Source organism: Cryptotermes secundus, unplaced genomic scaffold (genome assembly GCF_002891405.2).
Source record: "Cryptotermes secundus unplaced genomic scaffold, Csec_1.0 scaffold50, whole genome shotgun sequence".
NCBI classification, from domain to species: Eukaryota; Metazoa; Arthropoda; class Insecta; order Blattodea; family Kalotermitidae; genus Cryptotermes; species Cryptotermes secundus.
This window is the reverse complement of record NW_019721758.1, coordinates 868,136-892,228: the sequence shown is the minus strand read 5'-3', so window position 1 is coordinate 892,228 and position 24,093 is coordinate 868,136. Positions and strand designations below refer to the sequence as shown.

The 24,093-nt window shown below is 41.6% G+C and overlaps 1 protein-coding gene across 1 annotated transcript; it reads right to left on the bottom strand.

Annotated features, from left to right (window-relative positions):
- Positions 1-53: 53 nt before the first annotated feature.
- On the bottom strand, positions 54-23,588 carry LOC111875607 (synapsin; the record flags this gene model as incomplete). Its single annotated transcript, XM_023871975.2, has 5 exons — positions 54-477; positions 3,406-3,691; positions 18,396-18,498; positions 21,288-21,592; positions 23,461-23,588. Coding segments are annotated over 5 exons (1,020 nt in total), but the record flags the coding sequence as incomplete, so codon positions are not given.
- Between the last annotated feature and the right edge of the window lie 505 nt (positions 23,589-24,093).

Genomic DNA, 24,093 nt, shown 5'->3' with positions numbered 1-24,093 from the left:
CAACCCACAATTTAAGAAATTAAACTAGAAATTCTGGGAACTATTCTTTTAAAAATAAAATAGACCTTTCATTCTCCTTGATGTTAATCAACCATCACTAATTTGTTCTCAATATTCCCATATTTTTAAAATTTATTACAACATGTGATTAAAATTCATGTGTAATTAATTACGTTAATAAAATTGATACACATAAGTGACAATACACGAATGACAATGTAGTTTCATGGAAATTCTTAAAACCTCGCTAATATTAACCAGTAAAGGGACAATATTCTGTTAAACATGAACTGAATGTCTATTTAAGAGCAAGATTATGTTCATACGATGCTCTTCAGAAGTTGGTGGGGGTAGGGGAAGAAGCGTACTCACCATCTCGCGATAGTTGGGGTAGAACGTCTGCTCGATCAGAGGGAAGTTCTCCTTGCCAAGACGTCGCTGCAGCAGAAGCAGATGGGCAAAAACCCACGGTTTGTCCTGTGGCACAAACAAAGCACTGTGTACCTAATTATCATGTACCATAGATAGGTTATATTTTCTTGTATATTATAAACTGTAATTTGTATTGCATTACTTATAAATAAATGTTAATGAAACTGCAGATTATTTTTATTTGTCCATGATATGTATGTAATGGCCGTCTTGTAGTGCACTCAATTTCATGTAACTTCTTACTACATGTTTCAGCAACACAGTGCCATTTTCAGGTTCGTTATTTACGCTAAGCTATTACATTGTCTGCCATCTTGTGTCTTTCATAGAATTGTGTAGAAAGTACATTATTCGTCAACTATAATAACATTTGTATATACTTTCATCTATATGTCTTAATTCAAACTCGCGTATAGTATGGTTCGTCCACTATGGGAGTCGTTTCTGTGTGTACTGTGTTTGTGACGAGTCCTTCCTTTTTGGCTGCGAGCGTTGTATTTGGTCAGAAACTAACAAAACACAAGATAATACTTTAGTGTGTCAGTTATAACACGAACACCTTCGTAAGTTTCAGTTTGCTATGCATATTCTTCAAATCATATACAGTTGATGAAGCGCCACAGCACTTCAGTGGCTGATTTTTATTGGTGATTGCGTATATGACCGTCGAGAAGTGTCCAATCCTGGCAATTTATACAGAAGTGGCAGAACGCGAGGCAGTAAAAAAAAAAAAAAGATCCGACGCTAGAAACCCAAGACGACTTTAAATGCGTAAAAGTGAAAGATTTTTTCTTAAAATGCTAAATATCTGACGAATATATCAACAGACACGGAAGTGAGTAAATATACAGAGAGCTTTTCAGATTTGCTGTCCGCTTCACGGCGACCGGTACGCCGCTTGCTGCGAGACGCATAAGTATTTTTTCAATGAATCGGCGTAACTTATGGCCGATAACGTTTGGAATGAAGGAAAGTAATTAACTTGTGGACTGCTTGACTGCATTATGTTTCATGGCAAGCAGTGAGATTCATGCGTGGGAGTTCATGATTTGCCGGCAGTGGGAGGCAGTTATCAGCTCCATTAGCCATTTGCACTGAGCTATAATTAGTGATCAGTGTGTTACGTCATGGTGCAGTATACTTTAGATCAACGCGTATTTCTGTACGATACAAGAAATTCGGATATGCTAGCTAGTGTCAGAGAAATTTTCGACATAAATTTCATGATGAAAGATTTCCCAGCAGACAAAGAATTCACAATTTGGCGCATGAACTTAGATCAGCGGGACTCTAGACAAGAAACAAAAACATAAGCGACGAGTGCTTACTGCGGAAAAAGTTGGATGACTTTAACCTATACCCATAAAGTCATTGAATCGTCTAGCTCAAGAGGCCGGAGTGTCAAAGTTGTGCAAGAACGGCAACGCAACTGCTGAAACTTAGACCCTATAAAACTACAGTAATCCACACACGTCTTGCAGCCGCGCGATCAAGCTAGCAGGGTTCATTTTCTAAAGTCTGTCGTCGAAGGTGAGATCGATTGGCAGTTGGCATTCTTTTTTGATGAAGCATGGTTTCACTTGCAGGGATACACAAATACGCAAAATAATTGCTACTGGAGTTCACAGAATTCAATCTAACCCACGAGTTCCCGCTCCGTCCAGTGAAATTTGGTGTCTGGTGCGCTGTAAGTGCAAGAAGGATTGTTGTACCTGTGTTTCTTAACGATGTAATTAATTGCGGAAGATATGTGCGGGTTATTCTTGGTCAGTTCTCTTCAGAGCTAACAGAAAAAGAAAGACTCAGCTACTGCCCACACTGCGAGTATGTGTATGCAGGCTTTGTCCTATGTCTTCGGGGACAGAATTGTCAGCAGTGACATTTGGCCAGCCCGTTCACCCGATCTTAATACTTGCGATATTTTCTTCTAGCATTGTTTGAAGGACAAAGTTTACAACAGTAACCACCGAAAGGAAGAAGAGCTAAAGGAAAATATTCATAGGGAAATTGCGAATATTCCTGCAGAACAGCTTCAGAGGGTAAATCAGAGTCTCTTTCGTCAGTGCGAGGAATGTCTGCCTGTAGAGGGGCAGCACTTTCAAGACCTGTGATCTGTGAACAAAAGTAAGGACTTAATTTTATTCCGAACGCTATCGGCAGTCAGTCATGCTAGTTTATCGGTAAAATTCATATGCGCCTAACAGCAAGCGCACCGGCCTCCGTTAGGCGCAGAGAAGTGGAACCGGTCAAGAAAGTAAAAATCCTCTCTGTATATATTTGCCTTTTATACACCTTCCTTTTGATACTGAACTAAATGAAGACAGATGGTCTTTTGTGAGGAATACAAATGTTGATCAACTGATTATTCAATTTTTTCGCAGCCTGCCATAAAACATCCGAATATATTTATTCCCATAAAAACAGCAGATCAAAATATGTTTTTAGATAGGATACAGAAAGACTAAGTTTGACAACGCGTAGTCTGGTAGAAATTTATTAAAATTTCGGAGAAACAACCTGCTTTCATATTCAAGGTCGAAAATTAAGCCAAGTACACTGAAAACAGGGCCGGTCACAGTAGCCGAGCGGTGTAAGGCATGTACTGTCTTCGCTTGCTTGGAAACCGGGATCGTGGGTTCGAATCCCACTCAGGGCATGGATGTTTAGTTTGTATGTATGCGTTTTTCTGTGTTTGTGTATAGGTAGAGGCCTTGCGACGAGCAGATCACCCACCCAAGGAGTCCTACCGAATGTGGAAGATCTAGAAAAGCCGAAGTGAACGGAGAAGTTCATGGAGGTAGGCCTTGGCCCACTGTCGCTGTAGTGCCAAGGGGGGGGGGGAGCAGAAAACAGCAAGCAGATAAATCGCGCAAGCGTCTAATCAGCCTACCCGGGAGTACTGTTTATATTCACTGCCATAAGAACCTCAGATCCAAAACATTTTATCAATTAATGAAACAATATTTCTCGTACCTGGAAGTTGTAGATGGCGTGCAGGGAGTTGATGCTGGGAACTCCACCGAACTTAAATCCAAGCAGAAGATTTTTGTTGTCTTCACCGGCGTCCCGTAAGTTTTGGCGTATAAGAACAAAGTCTGGGCGAAACGAGCGGACCACTTTCGTCCCATTGCGGAACACGGCCATGCTAACAGTAGTGCCCGACTCGACGTTGGCCGTGAGGGAGAGCTCCTTGAACTCCGCTTGCTCCACACGAATGTCATAGTCCCCGTGCAGACGCTTTCCTCTGAAGTACTTCGACCTGTAACAAGACCAGGGCATGTATAGCACGCACAAAAAGAAAATTATACTATATTGCTATACTGAAATTCTGTTGAAGGGCCTCTAGAATCCCACTGCAGTTTTGGACAGTTTCACCTCCATTTATTTGTAGATTGTTTAACGACGGGGTGCAGTAATGAAGACTATATTGTATCGAACTATAGGCTTAGCAAACAGTAATTTTCAGATGATGTGGATGTCATTGGTCGTGATGCTATCTCGACATTTTCTTGGAGCCACTGAGGAGAACAACGAAGAAATTCAGTCAGAATAGTCGATGTCCTAGTCGAGATTCGAACTGCATACTTTCCGTATGCAAGCCAGAAGTGTTGCGACTTAACCAGCCTGCATCATGTGGCGGCGTGCTGGAATACAGTTAAGCAGGTGGCGTGTGTTCTTTAACGGCACTTTCAGCATCGATGGTTTATGGCGTCGGGAGATACGAGGATGGGTTGGTAAAAGTTTGGAGAGAAGCGGTGGTTGTCCAAGCGAGTTATTATTGCCCTGGAGGGACTGGTGAAAACCACAATACTTCAGTCAATACAGTCGGTGTCCCAGTCGAGGTTCCAACTGAGCAGATCTGGAATACACGTCTAGATTCCTGCCTCTGCACCAACCTGTGCTGTGAAGCAGGTAATATCACTCCAAATCATGTATTATTTCTCAAGGTCATGTGTGTAATCTATACATATATGTGAGTGCACTCGTAGTGATGTTAATGCCTGCTTCTGAATCTCATACACACACATGCACATAGCCGGGATAGCTCAGCTAGTTAAGTAATCGGCTACGAGATCGAAGACCGGGCTTCAATTCCGGCATGGATATATTTCTCTTCGCTGCGACTTCCAGAGTGGCTCAGAAATGATTGCAGCTTCCTGTCCAGTTGGTATTGGCGACAAAACGGTCTGAGCGTGAAACTGACTGCTGTACTCTGCCTATGGTTGAGACTATGAACGCGTGGAACTTAACGTCCATTCGTCCCTACATGTTTATGGCGCGGTTTTTAAATATGACGAAACTTTACCTCCAGCGTGGTATTCGTTATACAATTTCAGAGAAACGTCAAGCGGCCGTTAACATGTTAGGAACGAATAATAAACGTTAAGACAAAACATGGAGATTAAAAATTATTGTTGGAGAAACGTGATACGTCTATATAATAAATACAGTTAAAGATGCACAATACAGATGCAAAGGAAAATGCTACATTTTTTTTTAGTTGTAGTTACCTAAATGTGCTGCATAGTAGCTAAGCATGCGTGCTACATATTCAGCCCGTATCATCATCATCATCACTGGCACGACAGCCCTTTGTGAGCCCTGGCCTTCCTCAGGATTGCTCGCCTTCCTTCTCCATTCGATGCTACATTCCTCCAGTTCTTTACACCCAAAATTCTTATGTCCTGCCACACACATTCTTCCCGTCTCAATCTGCCCGTATCATGCTCCTTTATTAGCAAACACGTGAGTCCATCGGAAAGGAATTATATATAAAACGTCGGTTGATGAAGATGAGAAAATACGTGGAGAGCTTAATTCATGGAAGTATGCATCTGGACGAGAATTGAACTCGGGGCTTCCCAGCTACGAAAGAGGAGTGCTAATCGCTCTGGCAGGACGTTCTGACAAATATGTATAAATATAAATTAACTCAGCGGATCGTTGACATAAATGGAAAAGCCTACGCCAAAGTTTAAAACAAAATCGTACAGTTAATTAACGGGAGTGGAAATATGTTAAGGTTCGGCCACACAGAGCGCTACGCTATGTTCGCTACGTACGCTACCTACGCTGTGTACACTCTGCGACGCAGCTAACATAGGGAGCATAGCGTACGTAGCATACGTAGCGTACGGAAGTCGGTGTGGCCAGTCACATTGTCAATAACGGCGCTACCTACGCTGTGCGTATAGCGAACATAGCGTACGTAGCGTGCGTCGCGTACGTAGCGCTCTGTGTGGCCGAACCTTTATCCAATATGCAACACAAATTCCAGTTCTGAAAACTCGCAGAGCATATACACGTACTATAAGTGTGGGAACGAGAAACGCAAATAAATTTGTATCGGAAGAGCTGAAGGGAGGAGACAACTGTGAGACGCGAGCATAGACAGGTCTATACTCGCAGTTTTGATACCGGAAGTGTCATTAAATTAACCACGAAAATAGAAAATGAATTTGTAGCACCAAGCAAGCTGACTCAAGCAGTAGCAGTTATCTCAGCGAAGCTTTCGGGTATCTCGACTGTTTTCTGTGGTTGTACTCAGTTTCTCCAGGAAAATTCCGTCATAACAGTGCCTGATATTAGGTCAGGGCCGGCCTCTTCCACATAATTTCCTGTTCAGTACTCCATATCGCCCAATCGTTGGGCAGTATATAATCTGAAGTCCTGACAGCGTTGTTGAATGAGCTACGGATAAATGAAGTGAAATTTGTAGCTTTCTCTGCAATATATTTCCTACCATGACGTTGGAACGGTTCTGTGTAGGCCTGTATTCCTGTAGAACTTAAATTGAGTTGGGCTCGGTGCGAAGTTAAATCAGCAGAAAGAGGATTCACACTGGGTCACGTGCCACATGCATGCCTCCCATCTAGCGGTGAAATTAAATGAGAAAATAAATGTGATCACAGAGTATCAACATAAGGCACAGAGGACGAGACAAAGCAAGACATAATTTATATTTGAAAAAAGAGGAGATGCCGGTCACGGTAGCAGAGCGGTCTAAGGCAAGAACTTTCTTTGCTCGCTCGGAAGCCGGGGTCGTGGTTTCGAATCCCACACAAGACATGGCTGTTTGGTGTGTATATGCGTTTATTCTGTGTTTGTGTTGTCCTGTGTTTAGGCAGAGGCCTTGCGACGAGCTGATCACCCGTCCAAGGAGTCTTACCGTCTGTAAAAATGATCAAGAAACTGATAAATCAGCCCTGCGCTCCAAAGTAGGAGCAAGAGGAGTAAGAGGAGAGGGGGAAAATCAAGGAGATGTTGACATGTTGGAAACTATTTGTTTTCCTTTTAAGGAAAATACATATAAAATTAAATAGCTACTGTATGCAAAATTTTCATGTATACGTTGATAATTTTCAAAGACGTTTTCCTATTCCGTATACCAGCATTCTTGTTCCCTTTATTTACATATTCTTTCTCAGCTCCTTCAAGGATACCTTATGAACTCAACACATTATCCTACCAGAAATTCTATTCTTTTATTCAGTCGTCCCACAGAAAATCACGAGACAGGAACTTCGAGAATCGTCTCGATACCCGATTGAACTAATTAATAGCAATCATTACGCTTCTCGTATGGTGTTATGTAATCAGTTCTGTTACGCGTCGTTACGCGGAACTAAATCAACTCCTCAGGCATGACATGGGATGTCACTGGTAGGTGGAGATCACTGTTAGAGTGATATACGTATTTTCTGCAAATATATAAATGTATACATATTGTGACATGACGACTGAAGAAGACAGCCATTGCTTGGAAACGGTTGAATAAATACTTATCCGCGGCAACGGATACACGCACAACAACAGAGGAGATTATTGTGTGTTTATGAGGTCCATACTCAAGCTATATAACGAGGCTAGCAGCCGAGTTATAGTTAATGTTACTTAAGTTAAGGCATAACCTACTGCGCAAGCCTGCATTGGCAGGAAACCTCTGTATACGAATGCCTTGTGTAAATGTTAGTTAGTATATTGTAGTGACAAAGTATGCGCAGAGTTCACAGCGACCTGGACGCCGTGACAACGCGAAAATAATCATACTGAAACTACGCTGCAACAAACTATCGCCTACATAGAAAGACCGACACCTTCGCCGAGGAGGAGGCCTCATTTCGAAACACATACATGTCTAGGAGAGAATACAAATCTTGGTCATGGATCTCAAGGGGACTGAAGCCGGGGATAGCTGTGCTGGAGAAGGTCAGCTCAATTTAACCAACCGACCGAACATAGTTACTCATAGCCATCGAGGGGCCAGTTGAGGACTAGTTGTGAGACTATAGACAGCCGGAAACGACTTAAGTACGAAAGCAGAGAAATCTCCATTGTTGGGAACCATATCCGAGCAACGACTAGTGAAGACTATAACAAACTGAGACAGCGCATGCTGTAGTGATTTGTTAAGTGTGTAGATTAGTGATAGTGTTATAATTATTTGCAATTACAAGTTATAAGTGTCCAATAAATCAAATTACCAATCAAAATCCCGTGCCTATTCACTAGAATGGGACAATATATGTGTATTATTTTATTTGACAGCGCTTTCTGAACTGCAAGTTTAGATGACTGGATATGAGGTTCTCACAACGGTGATTGTGAGGAGTTCTGTCTTCTGGGATATAACGCACTGCAGTGTTGTGAAATTCAACCAACGCTTTTAGAGGAACATAGCGCCTCTATCTTCAGGTTCAAAGTGTAAGCCAAGCAAGATATTACCATGAAGCAGGTAGAAAGAAGCTCTGCTGGTTCACAAGCTGCCATTTCTGGCTGGTTTCTTGCTTGGCTTACTTTCCCAACGTGAAAATTGAGGCGTTGTGTTCCTCTAGACATGGACTGACTTTCACCCGCCTACACCCCGTTATATCCCAGAAGACGTAACCCCACAGGCCTTTATTATACACAATGTTATGGCACAGGATGACGCTTTAAATGGGAGGAATCTGGAAGGAAGCGGCTGTAGGACGAGACGGGCTTAGAATCGAACTCGTGATATCTAGAATACGGAGCAGACTTGCTAACCACTCAACCACGATTTTCGTCAGCATTACTTAGCTGTTTTCGCTCACGTGCACACAACTCAGATCAATGTACAGGGCCAATACTGCTTATTTACTTTCAGAACAAGAGTCTTATCATCTTATGGTGACATCTGGCCAGCGCGACAGGGGAGAAATGTTATGGGAGGGGGGAAGTCGGTGAGGTCAGGAATCTCTAACGGAAGGCTGGGCAGTGGCATTGCAGTTATAGGGTGTCTCAGTGTTGCATGTCGTACTTTACACGACGGTTTCCGGACATCAAAATGAGCGAAAAATTTCATATGAATATACACCATGAGGGCCTTCTTTAAGAAGTTAGAGCTATTTTAATTAAAAAAATTATGGTCACATCTTAAATACTTCCAAGATTAATGTGTTATATATATAACAATAAAACAAATAAATGCGGCAATTTAATAGCCTAAATAGTCTCCATTGGCCGGTCACGGTAGCCGAGCGGTCTAAGGCATGCACTGTCCCCGCTCGCTCTGAAGCCGGGATCATGGGTTCGAATCCCACAGGGCATGGATGTTTGGTGTGTGTGTGAGCGTTCTTCTGTGTTTGTGTACAGGTAGAGGTCTTATGACGAGCTGATCACCCGCCCAAGGAGTCCTAGCGAATGTCTAAGGTCTAGTAAACCGAAGTGAAACGGAGAGTTTCAAGGAGCTAGGCCAAGGCTCAAATGGGGGCTGTAGGGCCAAAAGAAAACAAATAGTCTCAATATTCAGTGATTAATACTTCCGCTTTGCACGAAAGAGAAATTCGTGAGTGTTCGAAAATTCCGGGTGTATTTTTTATTTCGTTTTCAATTTTTTTAATTCGACGCCAAAGTTCCTCTCATTGGAGACTCTACTGCACTAGCGCAGACCTTGGTCATCAAACATCTACCACCAACAAGAAAGTCTAGATAATTCAAGTCAAGTGAGCTTGCAGGCTAGGAAACTGGAGCTTCACATCCGCGACCAATCGAATGTCCAGGATAATTGTCGGAGATCTATTTGATCTCTTCAAGACTGCAATGTGTAGGAGCACCGTCGTGTTGAAATCTCATGTGAAGACGCATGTTGAAGGACCATTTTTCAATAGTTCACTTATGTCAAATAGAAGAAAATTATGATAATCGTGGCAATTGACTACATGAATAGCCACTATCTATGTTGGATCAGCATATAACATTCTTTCTTAAGCTCCAACTGCCCCAGACTAACTCGAACTGTAATACTTATTAATGCTTATTCATCTACATTCCAACACCGCCATTCAGAATAAGGCTGTCAAGTAATATAAACACCAGCACAAACTTGGGCGTCAAACTGTTTCTACGATCACCATGAGACAAGAAAAACCCCTCTCGGAACGTACGTTTTTCAGAATGTGACGGCAGGAGCTGTATTTTTCTAATGGTTTCTGTGTAGATTCGGCCACTCTTCGAGCACAGAACTTGGAAGATTTTATCAGATAATGGAATATTAAGATTACTGTCCCGTGAAATGTAACGTCACGTAGTCTACTCGATCGCTAACAGTGTTTCAGAGAAAAGTGTTACCTACATGTTCATGGTACAGGCTGAAGATGGAATCCCACATCATTCTAAAAGTTTAATCTAAACGATGACATGACTTACTTGACCTAATTCCTTTAGTTCCGTGTGGAACACAGGGCTCCTGTGAAGCTCATACAGCTTCTCCTCTGATTTGCCAATGCCTTAACATCTCTCCAGGTCTTTCCCATCTCTGTTATTTCCTCTTCTGTTGTCCTTCCCCTAGTTTTCCTTGTTCATCCTCTCCTTCTAACACCTTGGGGGTTCAAATCTAATGCATCCTTCTCTATGGCTCCAGCTGGTTTCCTTAAAGTGTGCCCGATCCATCTCCATTTTCTCTTTTCAGTTTGGGTGTCAATTGGTTGTTGTTTTGTAATCTCCCACAAAGAGTTCGTTGATAGTGTGTCTGGCCATCTTATGTTTAAAATAAGACTTAAAAACCTATTTACAAATCTTTGTATTTGTTCATGCTTGTTTATAACACTTTCCGTGTTTCATAGAAACGATGACGTAGCAATGTCGTATTTCTTATTGACGCCTTGAAGGGCAAACTCAACTGCGTTGCCATTACTGATAATGTTGACCACTGAACGACCGCCTCTATGGTTTAATGGTCAGAGTTACTGGCTACATATCCAGAGGTCCGGGTTCGATTCGCGACCGTACCCAATTTTCTGAGAAGTAGTGGGTCTAGAACGGGGTCCACTCAGCCTCGTGAGAATAATTGAGGAGCTATTTGAAGGCAATAGCGGCTCCGGTCTAGAAAACCGAGATTAACGGCCTTGGGGATCCGTTGCGATGACCACGCGACACACTCTATCCGCTAAAGTTGGCACTAAGTTCGCCAACAAGCGGCGGTTGCTCGGTCGGTATAGTTCGCTTGGGGACTAAAATCACTGTGTTTGTTTTTTTTTTTGTTGACCACTGAAGAGCTTACCACTGTCACTGCAACTGATGCTTCAAGACTCATTCGTCAGCCATCTGTCGCACCGCTGCCACAAGCATGTGCCGACTGTTATGCTTCAGCAAAACCGAAGTTTTCATTGAGGGGTATTGTTTGCCTTTCTTGATCATCTTTAATTATTATTACTAAGCCCATTATCCATTATCTTCTTATTGAAAATATTTTATTTTGGTTTTTATAATAATTTAATGGTGCTCGTCTCCCTTAAGTTACACGGCGTCACATCCAGGAGGACAGTAACCGTCTTGCTCACTGCTGTGAGAATCTCAAATCTCAAACAACCAACACAAAAAAACAATTCCGTGTCTTTAGTCCGCAAGCGAACTATACCTACAGAGCGACCGTCACTTCTCAGCGAAGTTAGTGCCAACTTTTGTGGATAGAGGATGTCGCGTGGTCAGCGAAACAAAAACCCACGGCCGTTAATTTCGGTTTTCTACACCGGAGCCGCTACTTTTCCATTCAAGTAACTCCTCAATTATCCTCACGAGGCTGAGTAGACCCCGTTCCAGACCCACTACTTCTCAGGAAATCTGGTATCGCCGAGAATGAACCCGGGACCTCTGGGTCTGTAGCCAGGAACTCTGACTACTAGACCACAGATACGGTCCTCAAATCTCAAACAGAGTATCAAATCCTATTAAGCCATAAATTGATAGCCTATGTCACTGGACAGATTAGAAATAAAGATCCCGAAGATTAAAACGTAGTAAAATACATTTATGTAAAAGGTATAGCAAGCTATGGGCATATCCTTCAAACATAGGATGAGAACGCTAATTCCACTAGAAGGAACAATAGTTCCACTTAACGCTTAATTTGATATATGGATCTTGAACTGTTCCATAGGCATAGCGTGCATACGAAAAAAAAAAAAACTGGATATGTGCAACAAAACACAGGTGGCAATGCATGGCATGGCGATTGGGAAGCTCCTCATGCCAGTTCTGCACCTCGCTGACGGATGTCTAATTAATTGTTGCTATTTCAATTGTCCTCTCGTAGCGCGTCCAAGCACCACTCTTCGAGACTCGTGGTTAAACAGGACAGATTAACAAAGTCAAAAACAAAACAAAGTTTCAGGATATGCGGATTTATTACACAAACACATCACTGGAGGTACACACGGATTTAAGCTTATATTGGAATGACGCGGATTGACATATGACAACCCAGCGTAACATCAAACACGACGTAAAACTGAGTATAAATACATCCTTCATCCTTCGACAAATGCATATATCAGCTGCCTGTACTCTGCAGCTTATTCACACATGATTACAGATAACACAGAAGCAAATATTAAACTAGGTCAATGCTGTATAAACATCCTCTTTGAACTACTTAGTTTAAAGGTAATAACCCAGGGCGAGTAAAGCGGCTTAAAGGAAAAGTTCTGTCACATAAAACATGGTTGCTATTAAAGAATACAACTCTCCCAGAGTCACAATTTCTGATATCATAACCAGAATTAAATCCTCATAAACAACAGGCGTGAAAGAATAAATTTGCTTGAGAGTTTAACTGCACTTCTTGTCGTTAAACTAGTTTTCTATGAGTGATAAATCCGGTACAGTTCTTCTGGCACATACCCGACCGATGACGTGTTATATATATATATATATTTTTTTTTTTTACGAAAAATCAGTTCAGTGTTTATGCATCTATGTCATGTCTTTACGATCCTTTGGTTATTTGGAGCTCATTTCGATTCTTCGATTCCTGAAGTCTTGAAAGTTGGTTCTTCGGAAAAAGAAGCCATTTACTGATTATTTACGTTATTATAAAAGTTATGCTTGCATCATGCCGTGGAGGCCGTAGGATCGTGAGACATTGAGGCTTCCATATTTTGTATACAATCGGCTTACAGATGGTGGTGAGGTTGTCAGCCTTATGGCCCGACCGCCCTTTACGCTCAGGAATATTCCTAGTACTCATTTCTGTTAGAGGCTGAGTCGACTCCAAGGCCATAGTGCGGCTGGAAAGATTTGGTCAATTGAAAAACCCAATAACGACATCTGGAATCGAGCCCGTGGCCTTCACGGCTTGTAGTGTTGTGCCTCAACCAATTACACTGTTATAATTTTTTATTTCTGCCTCAGATGCTGTACTGGTTAGTCTGTTTCCAATTACAGGTTATACCACAGTAATTACAAATCGTACTTACAGTAATTCTTTATGATTGACAAATTTGCGAACTATGCGGCCTGTAACAAATCACCCTGCCATTTGGATGTTGCTAAAGATGTCATCTTTCTGAGTCATGAGCTTCAAGCTCTTTCGCAGAGTCTTCTTTATTACATTAGTTGCTGCCAGACTATCGTCCCTTATCCAACTCTTCTCTAACAAACAACGCTAATTCAATAGACATTTGAATTTTGTGTTACACACCATTACAGTATTTTCGGTACTAGGGTTGGCTATATCACTTTCTACGTAATTTTTCTGGTGATACAAACTAATTCATTGTTATTATTATTCGAACCTAATAGATTTTGGGCCTCTTTTATAACGCTCTCAGCTGTGTAGAGAGAGACCGGAAAAATAATCACAGTATTCTGCATTGTTATCCACGACGAAAGAATCAAGTCTCTTGTTTTCAAAGCAAGCAGGTCGCTTTGCTTCCGGACTATGTTCACCGCGGATTGCCTGCCTTTCCCAACTGGTTGACATGGCAACGAGACAATCTCAATAATTACCATGTGTATTAAAGATAACAATTACTGGTATTCCTACTACAAACTCAAATAAATTAAATCCATTCAATTGCTTTTTAAATCTTCGAATAAGTTGATAATTTGCAACAGTAGAATTATTCGGAATTTTCTCTTAGATTTTTTCCAATCACAATGTCTGATTATGTGATTAATTAACTGTGAGCATTCATTATGCTTTTGTTGTCACGTTATGAGACTTGGTCCTCAATAATTCGTATTTCTTGTTGACAGTGACATTAGAAGAAAGAAATTATGAGGCAGAAATGTTCGTGAAATTTTCTGTAATCACAGAACCAAGCCATTATGACATTGAATCTCCATACGCTTTCCGCCATGTTACTTTACAGAATGTTGGCGAAAGGTATGCTGCAAATGCTGGAAGAATCATAGTCCCATATATTTCGTATGCACTGAACTCAGAATGGCCACTGAAAGAAATTCTGGGACCCGTATTTTAAGATCAAACAGAAGAAAATAATTACTCCTATTTTGAGCAGAAAAAACTCATCAACACACACCGCAGAAAATTAAATGTGGGGGCTGTGAGCTGTTTTCAATGAACGAATTAACAATGGATTCCCGTGTGCAGGTGGGTAAGAATGTATCCACCATAGCCCTTTGAGTCGTAGAAGGCGACGAAAAGAGAACCTGCTGTCTGGGGTTACGACTGGACTACTCTGTCTCTGGGGGACAGATATGGACCTCCAGGTTGGGGGTTGGACGCAAGTCTGATAACCTTGCTTTGTAAAAAAATTATTGTTGCGAAATCCTAATTGAAAACCAGATATAAATTTGCAGAATCTTCTAAGGAAGGGTATGACTAAAAAAGGGACGTTTTGCCGATGATGATCATGAAGATGATGCTGGTGTTAAATTGTAATCAGAAGGATACGACCATCACATTTCCGAGTTCTGAATATGCGATTTCATTCTGTGAGGAAACTACAAATTGAAAGTTTACGGAAACAACCCGCGCATTTCAGAAACATTGCAGATCGAAATACAAGGGATTATTCTACAGGGATTACGTTGTACGAAGCTGCCATGCTAGTGTAGCCCCGTAGTAAGTTTCCCGGAACTGCTCTTGGTCAGCTCACTTTGCAAAGACTTTTGTAGAATTGCACGCGTGAATTGAAGACCTGTGAAAGCCTCGGTGAGTGAACTTCAGTGTGTGTTAGAGAACTTGTTATGTGCGTCAATATTGGAGGACACTATTTTCAGCAGATGTTGTACTACAACTGAAGTAAAGTGGTTTTATTGATAACACATTTCGAGTGTGGAGAGAACTTTCAATTAAATTATGTCGTGCGGCAGTGGTCGATTTTGTTATCGGACAGAAGCCAAACACCGCCCGGCGTGTCGCTCTAGCTACGAGCGGTAGTAAGGCTCTGAGGAAAGAAATGTTAACTGTAGTTCTACGTAACTTGTTTTCCTGTAAGTTTCTGCAATGTACATGTACTGCTGTACCCGGTTTTTTATTTCGGTGATGCTGTAATCCTGCAACGTGGCGTAGTATGGTCTACAGTTTGCTTGTGACAGTCACATTTTCTACACATGTCTGTTACAACTATTGGATAATTAATATATACTTTCCGTAATATATTGTATTAATGGCCCGATGACGTGTATCTACCATAAAATATCAGTTTCCAAACAAAAACCTCCATGAAGAAANAAAACGAAGAATACACGGCGCCAAAACCCAGAAGACGACTTTCTTCATAGTCATCGCCGCGAAAACCTCAAAACTTACAAAAATCTCCATATTTAAGCCATGCATTTGACGTATCTTTATCGACTTCAGTTTTGCTTAAGAAAAATGAGTGACGGCTATCTTTTATTATTCCATTATTATTTTTGCCGATATTTATCTTTATATTTAAAGTTCTATACTTAGCTAAATAATAATAATAATTTATTTACTTATTCACATGCTGACCTCAACTGCAAGTGGCGAATTGCAGAGTCGTAGTAAAAATTATTATGATAATAAGAAGCCTGTTATTATTAAATGAATATTTGTGTTTGTGTGTTTTGTTTGTCTCTTTGCTCATGTGCGCTTTATAATTGGTCTTTGGGCTGCTAAGTAAGCATGTAAATGAATGGAGAATTGAAATGAACCAGAAACAATATTTTTTTCCTGTGGCGCTACAGCCCCAATTTTGGCCTAGGCCTACCTCCATGAAACTCTCCGTTTCACTTCGGTTTACTAGATCTTACACATATGGTAGGACTCCTTGGGCGAGTGATCAGCTCGTCGCAAGGCCTCTACCTGTAGACAAACACAGAAAAACGCACACAAACATCCATGCCCTGAGTGGGATTCGAACCCACGATCCCGGCTTCCGAGCGAGCGAAGACAGTGAATGCCTTAGACCGCTCGGCTACCATGACCGGCAGAAACAGTATTAGGGTCTGTAACAAAGTAGGGGAGGGGAAGAGGAATGCATATAGGATATTGGTGGGAAAGACAGGAGGAAGAAGACCACTAGGGAAACAAAGACGTAGGCGGGTGGACAATGTTAAAATGGATCTTAGAGAGATAGGATGGGATGGTATGGACTGGAATGATCTGGCTCAGGATAGGGACCAGTGGAGGTCTCTGGTTAACACGTAAAGAACCTTCGGGTTCCACAAAATGCTGAGTAGTTCTTGAGTAGCTGCATAATTCGCGGCTTCTCAAGAAGGGCTCAGCTCCATGAAGTTAATTAGTTAGTTAACAAAGTGTCAGTTTAATTCTGGATCCTTTGAAGATTATTTCCTTATTTTTCCCTCTTCACCCGGGACCCCGAAAAATTTTAATATTTTCTGAACATCGAGTAGGCATACTTGGATAAGCACGTGTCTATATGCACTATTTAGGTATATACTCATTTTTACTTTAGCGTTGTAATAAACTGGAAACAAACCGAGTGTGTATAGAAAACACACATTTCGTGAATACGCTCAGTGATTTCATGTTTACGACAAAGCAAAACGGAATATGCACCGGTACATGTACGAACATGTGCACAACCCAATATCAGATGTTGTCACTGTTCATAAAGAGAGCACAGCACGGCACAGAGAGCGGTACACTGGGTCGCCCCGCATTAGTCCACCTCCAACCATGTCAAACAGAGCTTCACATTTCCGCAAGTTGCCCTCCCGTATATCCGTATAATATTGCAATATTCGGGGAAGTTTATAAGACCCATCTCTGCTCAGGGCAAAAGAGAAAAAAGTATATATGAATTTTACTTAATTTCAGCTTCTGTTTGCATCCAGTACAACAGCACTGGAACTACAACTACACGTGTTATGAACATGAGATACATTAAATTGTAAAATCCTTTTAATGACTTTTAAAAGTCATTCAAACATCAATTTTAAATTTACATACATTCATATATGTCATGTATACGGATGGTCTGTCCTCCTTAATAAGCACGTCCTTCCTTTCTCATATATTTATTTATGGTATATGATTCATGGCCGGTCACGGTAGCCGAGCGGTCTAAGGCATACACTGTCTTCGCTCGCTCGGAAGCCGGGATCGTGTGTTCGAATCCCACTCAGGGCATGGATGTTTGTGTGCGATTTTCTGTGTTTCTGTACAGGTAGAGGCCTTGCGACGAGCTGATCACTCGCCCAAGGAGTCCTACCGTATGTGTAAGATCTAGAGAAACCGAAGTGAACGGAGTTCATGGAGGTAGGCCTAGACCCACTGGGGCTGTAGTGCCAAGGAAAAAAAAATATGATTCATGTGTTCCTCCTTAATCCAACTTTATACCTCTTCAATCAATCTAACTAGAAGCTAATTGAACATTTTTAACGGCAGACATTTTGTTTTACATTCTACAAAGAATACGTTAAGAAACACTGATTACTTTCTAATCCCTGTTGCAGTATAAGTCCAAGTTTCCATATTAAGTGACGCTGTTGGCCCTCGCGTTCCTATTGCTGATCATAAGAAAACAAACTGGTAAGAAGTTCGGCATCCAAGGGCATAACTTTAATGCCAAATTCGGCTTAAATCGGAAATTGGTTTAAAATAAAATGGAGAACACACACACAGACACCGGCAGATGTTATAAGGCTATGGCATTGCTTGCGAAAGGAAAGAGACTCAAAATGTGATTATAAGGAAAAATAATCTGTTTTAATTGTTCATATATTCGTTGCTATTACCTTACTGCATATGTCAGCAAATGGCCTTCATCTGTCGGAGTTCAACCACGAGTGTACACTGCTGCATTGATTTCAATATAAACTTTCATGTCGGGTAAAAGTAAGTAAAAGTATCCCTGTAACAGGCCGTGGAGGCCCATACGGTTGTGAGATGTTGAAGTTCCCACATTTTGTAGACAATCGGTTCAAAGATGGCGGTAAGGTTGTCAGGCTTACACGCCGGCCGCCCTTTACCCCCAAGAAAATTCCTGGTACTCATTTCTGTTAGAGTCTGAGTCGACCACAGGACCATAGTGCGGCCGGAAGGATTAGGTCAATTGAAAAAATCCAATGATCTCATCGGGAGTTGAACCCGCGACCTTTCGGCTTGCAGCATAGTGCCTCAACCAAGAATTGCCTTTTTAGATAAATAATGGAACCCATTCTCAGGTTACATAATTTCCTTGAGGACAAATATGTTTAATTCTTTAATCCTAAGAAGTGACTAATTGACAGAAGAACTGAACTTTGAAATTCCCAACACTCACCAGTCGGTGTTTTGATCGTCGATAACGAGCAGGGTGAAGCAACGGTCCTTGTTGTAGGCTGGTCTGCTTCCAGTGACGGCTCCTGCTCCAGACACTGCAGCACCTGCACCAGAGAATAGCCCTATGTCACTGCACAAGTCCGTGGTTAGCTACTGGCTTAATCAATAGCATATCACTTGACCAAATTTCAAAATGCTCGCTGCTGAAACTCGAAAGACGAAGGTAGGCCTACTAGCAGCACCAAAGAACTACCAGCTTCTTCTGAAAGTGTTTAACTCAGAGCTGTGGCAGATTGATCTTTCATCAGAAGAAATGGCAAAGGGTTAAAAAACGGGATGATTAAACAGACGAGGCTTCCTCCCAACACTCACTGAATCAGAGAACATTGAGAATATAAACAGTAAAAAGTAAAAAAGTAAAGCTATCACTGTAACAGGCCGTGAAGGCCCATAGGGTTGTGAGGCGTTGAGGGTCCCACATTATCTAGACAATTGGCTCAAAGATGGCAGAAAGGTTGCAACCTTACGCGCCGGCCGCCCTTTAATCCCCAGGAAAATTATTTAATTAATTCCTGGTACTCATTTCTGTTAGAGACTGAGTCGACCTCAGGGTCATAATGCGGATGAAAGGGTAAGGTCAATTAAAAAAAAAACAGATGACCTCATTGGGACTTGAACCCGCGACCTTCCGGCTTGTAGCATAGTGCCTCAACCAAATACGCTACCGCGTGCCCCGAACATAAACAGTATTAAGTATTTATAAATCTCTTTACGTCAGAGCTGCATCTCTCTCTCGCTACATCCCGCAACCGTCTGAAAGAAGATATAGATGTAGAGTAATGAAGCAAAGTGATACCCACTGTTGGAAGCCGTTTCCTGGCAACGCCTTGTGAAAACATAGAAGCCTTAATGTTTGGAGTAGTTATCTCTAGAATGTGTAAATCGGTGAGGCTGTTATAGCTACTTGTAGTTTCGAGTTATGTGTGTTCAATAAATCCAATTACCAAACCAAATCCCGTGTGTAGTCACTAACACGTGAGAGTATTAAACACACATGCAGTACGTATCTCTACAGGTGGAGAAATTAAAATTTTACAAGAGACTTTCAGCGTTCTTGCTCATTTTAGCTGCAATAATTTCATATTTCTTTCTGATCTTTTGTGCTGCTTAACTGTGTTACCGACCAAGGAGGGAGGAAAAGTACATATTCGTGATCCATTGCTGCACTCATCAGAGGAAGATTTGCTTTACAAACTCCAGATATCCGAAATATTGAAAAAGATCCTCTCATTCCATCTTGAACTTTTATTTATAAGCTAATGTTCAGGATGTGTTGTGATGTCTCTTAAATCTGCATGCCTCATATAGGCGTTGTTACCGAAGTAAGCATATTCAGATATTACAGTAATAAATACATTCGCAGTTTATTTTCTGTGAGTGAAATAATGTTACGGATCACTTGTCCACTCTCTTGAACTGATTGGCTTTAAATTCTGAATGTTATATGAATTACATTCTTTTTATGACTTTACAAATAAATCCCCTGATGAGGGACATCTCTCTGCAACATTGATAATTACGACTTTTCCTTTCCTTTGTAGGGAGGAAATACAGGAATGTAACTTTCCTACAGCTGAAGTTGTTTAAATGACGCTGTTCCAAAGAGAATTGCGTAGCTCTCCTACACGTCAGTACACATTAGATTACACTCTACATTTCAGATGAATGTCGCAATTAGAGGAACTGAAGTCGTATTCCTTAAGTTAATTTTGTGATAATTAATTTTTCAGCTGGAGTCTCTCCAAGGAGGAGGATGATACTGTCTCACCGTGAGAACCAGAAGGTGAATATTTCTTCTTCAGTGTTGAATACAGCCGAGATAAGAAAGTGCAAACCGATCATTTAAAATACGGTGTTCAAGACAGAAAGAAAAAAAAACATATGCTGTTCTTCACTTCCATTTCAAAGTTCAGTTACACATAATTCCTTAATTCGACGATAGCCGTCGTAATAGTTCATTTTTCTGCTAAACACTGAAATCGTGGTAGACTTAGAAGGATTCTGACGATGGTTTATACTGTACTTATTTTGGCTTATTCTGGACTTCACCCATCGTCTGGTATGTAAAAGACAAAAAACCCACGGCGTTTCGGAGACTGGACCAGTGATTGAGGCTAGCTCTTTCTAAGGGGTCCAACTGAGTAGGTTTATCCTTCCCTATCCACCTGAAGGCGGAGACAGATTCAGTCTCCGAAACGTCGTGGTGTTTTTGTCTTTTTGTCTTTTACATACCAGACGATGGGTGAAGTCCAAAATAAGCCAAAAGAAGTACTGAAATCGTGGTTTCGAATCCCGCTCGAGGCATGAACGTTTACCCATTTTGTCTGTGTTATCCTTTGGGTTTAGTGACGACTGCTCTTTCTAAATTAGGATTTATATAAAGTCTTTAGCAGACGAGAAGATGCCGGGAATCGGACTCTGACGCCAAGAGATGACACCGTGCTGACTTTACAAATCTGAGGTTATCATCTAAGTAGGCAGAAACGCTGTCTCTTTGTGGATTTCGGGCGTGTCGCACCAGAAATTTAGTCGCGTATTTATATTTGGTTACCACAGAACGTATAAAACCATCTGAATAAAAGACACCTGAACACAACAGACATGAAAGCTTCAGTTAAAATGGCACTAGAACGCAATGCATTTAAACCCATCTGTTAAAGTGATTTGCGATCACAATCTAAACATTTAAATTCATGGGCACTCACACACTTCAGGATCGTTAGGGAGATATGAACATATTTAAATTTCTGACATCAATAAAGGACTCCGAGGGTACAAGGTGCTCACAGACATGAGGCTTATGATTCATGCTACTGCATATCACTACACTTACCTAAAATGGAGGCGCCCTGGTCCCTTGCAACTCCGGTGAGGGACTGAACCCTCTGCAGCAGAGACTCCCTCGTCTTGGCTGGTGAAGATGGCGCACTTGTAGTGCGGGACCCTGGTCGCAGGTTCAGGGACAGGTCTCCGCCACTTTGTGACTGTGTTGGGGGATGCGTTTGGGGCGTTGGTGTTGGTTGGTATGCCTGTCCCTGCTGCAGACTGGACACGGGCTGCGCGTCATGCTGACTGCTAGTGGTCGAGACGTCATCCGGGGCGCCATCCAATTCCGAGGACAAGTCCCCGGACGAAAATCTGAGTACGGGTATACATTCAAATTGAACCGCAATGCTCGGTCAATAAATGAGTAATGGATACTGCAATCCATATACGTGTACATATACATATACATATGCGTGTACTTCTAATTGACAATTGGACAAACAGCAAGAATATAAATTAATTTTAAACTTAGGAAAATTATAAAACTGATGAGAGAAATCAGTAAAATTGTAAAGTAACAGAAAAGGAAAATGTACATTAAATTAGAGATGGTACTGAAATTAGCCAAATTTTTTCATTTCATTCATCAATGGTTCTACAGCCCTTTGTTGGGCCCTGGCCTCTTCTTCAGTTCCGTATTTTTTTTTGTACCGACGGTAGGATTCCTTAGACGGGTTATCAGCCCGTTGCAAGGCCGATACCTAAACACGGGACAACATAAACACAGAATAAACGCACACACTACACAGACATCCATGTCGGAGCTACAATTTTTACCTATCGTATATTCCCGTTACAGAGACAGACATATTTCAGTAGAGCTTTGCTATCTTCAGTGACGTAGGCCTCGTTTCCTACTCTCTTAAGTTTCCGTCTTGAACAAAATATAGGACAACACTTTTTCGTAATTCAGCATCTGACAATGCGGAGAGTTGTCTTGTGATCGCAGTTTGCCAGGACGAAAATTTGCTTCTCCAGCGGTGCAAAGCGCTCAGTGTTTCAGTGTGATTAATGTGTGTATTGAAGGAACTGGATCAATATCGGGAGCTGTATATATCGTGTAGGTTGTTTCACAACTAACTTACTCAGAGCAAAATCAAGGGAAAAATATTGTTCCCCTCTAATTTAAATTTCAGAAGGGGTAAGTTAAAACCTATGAAACATAAAAAGGATTTAATGGATTTAAAAAGCCGGTCAAATTGGCCGCATGGTATGAGGTATCAACTGTCTTCGCCCGCTCTAACACTGGGATTCGTGAGTTCGAATCCAACTCGAGACATGGATGTCTGCGTTTATTCCGTCTAACCTGACTGAGAACACAGTGGTTTTCCTCAGTGCTTTTAGACAAATTATACGATAGTTCTCCTAGACAAACCACCGCTTCCTTTTATTCCCTACCAAAACCATTTTTCATAATTATTCTATTAGGCGCTATTATATAAACAGGAAAAGTTACACATTGCGAAGCTATTATCGTATGAAAGGAGAACTCCCCATATCTTTTTAAATACTGAAAACGAGACAGACCTTTCAAAAACAATGTTCACTTTTTCCTCAGGCGCTCTGGACCTTAAACCAAGCCACGGCCGGTTCCTTCCGCATCCTCTGAATTTCATTATTCACTATCGTCCCATTATGTGGCAATGTGTACTCTGAGACGAGGACAATACAGTTAAATAAACCACAAATGCCTGTACACCAACCACTATTGTTTTCTCAGTTAAGTAAGTTATTCCCTAGCCGGTCATGGTAGCCGAGCGGTCTGAGGCATGTACTCTCTTCGCTCGCTCGGAAGCCTGGATCGTGAGTTCGAATCCCACACAAGGCATGGATGTTTTGTGTGTGTATGTGTTTATTCTGTGTTTGTGTTTTCCTGCGTTCAGGCAGGGACCTTGTGACGAGCTGATCACTCGTCCAAGGAGTCCTACCGTCTGTAAAATGATCATGAAACTGGAAATCAGAGGCCTGGGCCCAAGGGGGCTGTAGAACTAGTGAAAAAAAAATGTTATTCCGTAGCATGAGTTGAACTCGGCTTTTGCAATCGGATTTAAGAACGGATACTGTTGGTCAGTGAGTTCATAAGAAATTAAATCAAAGTCTACGGAAATACACAAACAAAAGAAGTAACCAATTCAATAAAAACTCAGCACTGAAACTAAATATGAAGACGTGATACATACCTTCGTTTCAGGTAATTAACATTTGAAGTGAAAGACTGTTTGAAACTTGAGAACGAAATCTTGACGGCTGACTGAGGACCGCAGGAGCGAAGACAACTGCTAATCGTTACCGGTACGCGGATGGATGTTCACTTGTTACCAGGTGCAACGTCGGTACTGCGATTGTCGTATTACGTCACGGACAAAAGAACCCGTCTTCGGGAGCACGCAATTGGAAGTATCACCAGAATGCGCAAGTCAGGTCTGCAAAGAGAGAAACAGCGATAAGTCAGTACTGCTCAGACTTGTTCCACGTAGCGCACACCAAAGAATAACCCAGCACTTCATGGCGCACGAAATCACATATTGCCATAAATCTGTGTTATGTGCGCGTGTAACTGAGTAGGATAAGGTTGTTTCTGTATGAATACTTAAGCATCACGCCATGGAAATATACGGGTAGTTAACGAAAAGCCTCAGGCTTTCTAAACATCCGAATAATTATCTGAGTGCTGAAGGAGGATGGTAAGTTCCTCGACCTTACCTATAATAGGTGTGTGCTGCCTCTACCTCAGGTTCCCTACTTTTGGCCACCATCCGTCTTCAGGACTCAGATTGTCCCAGGGATAAGTAAAGGGAATTGGAGGTTGAGTA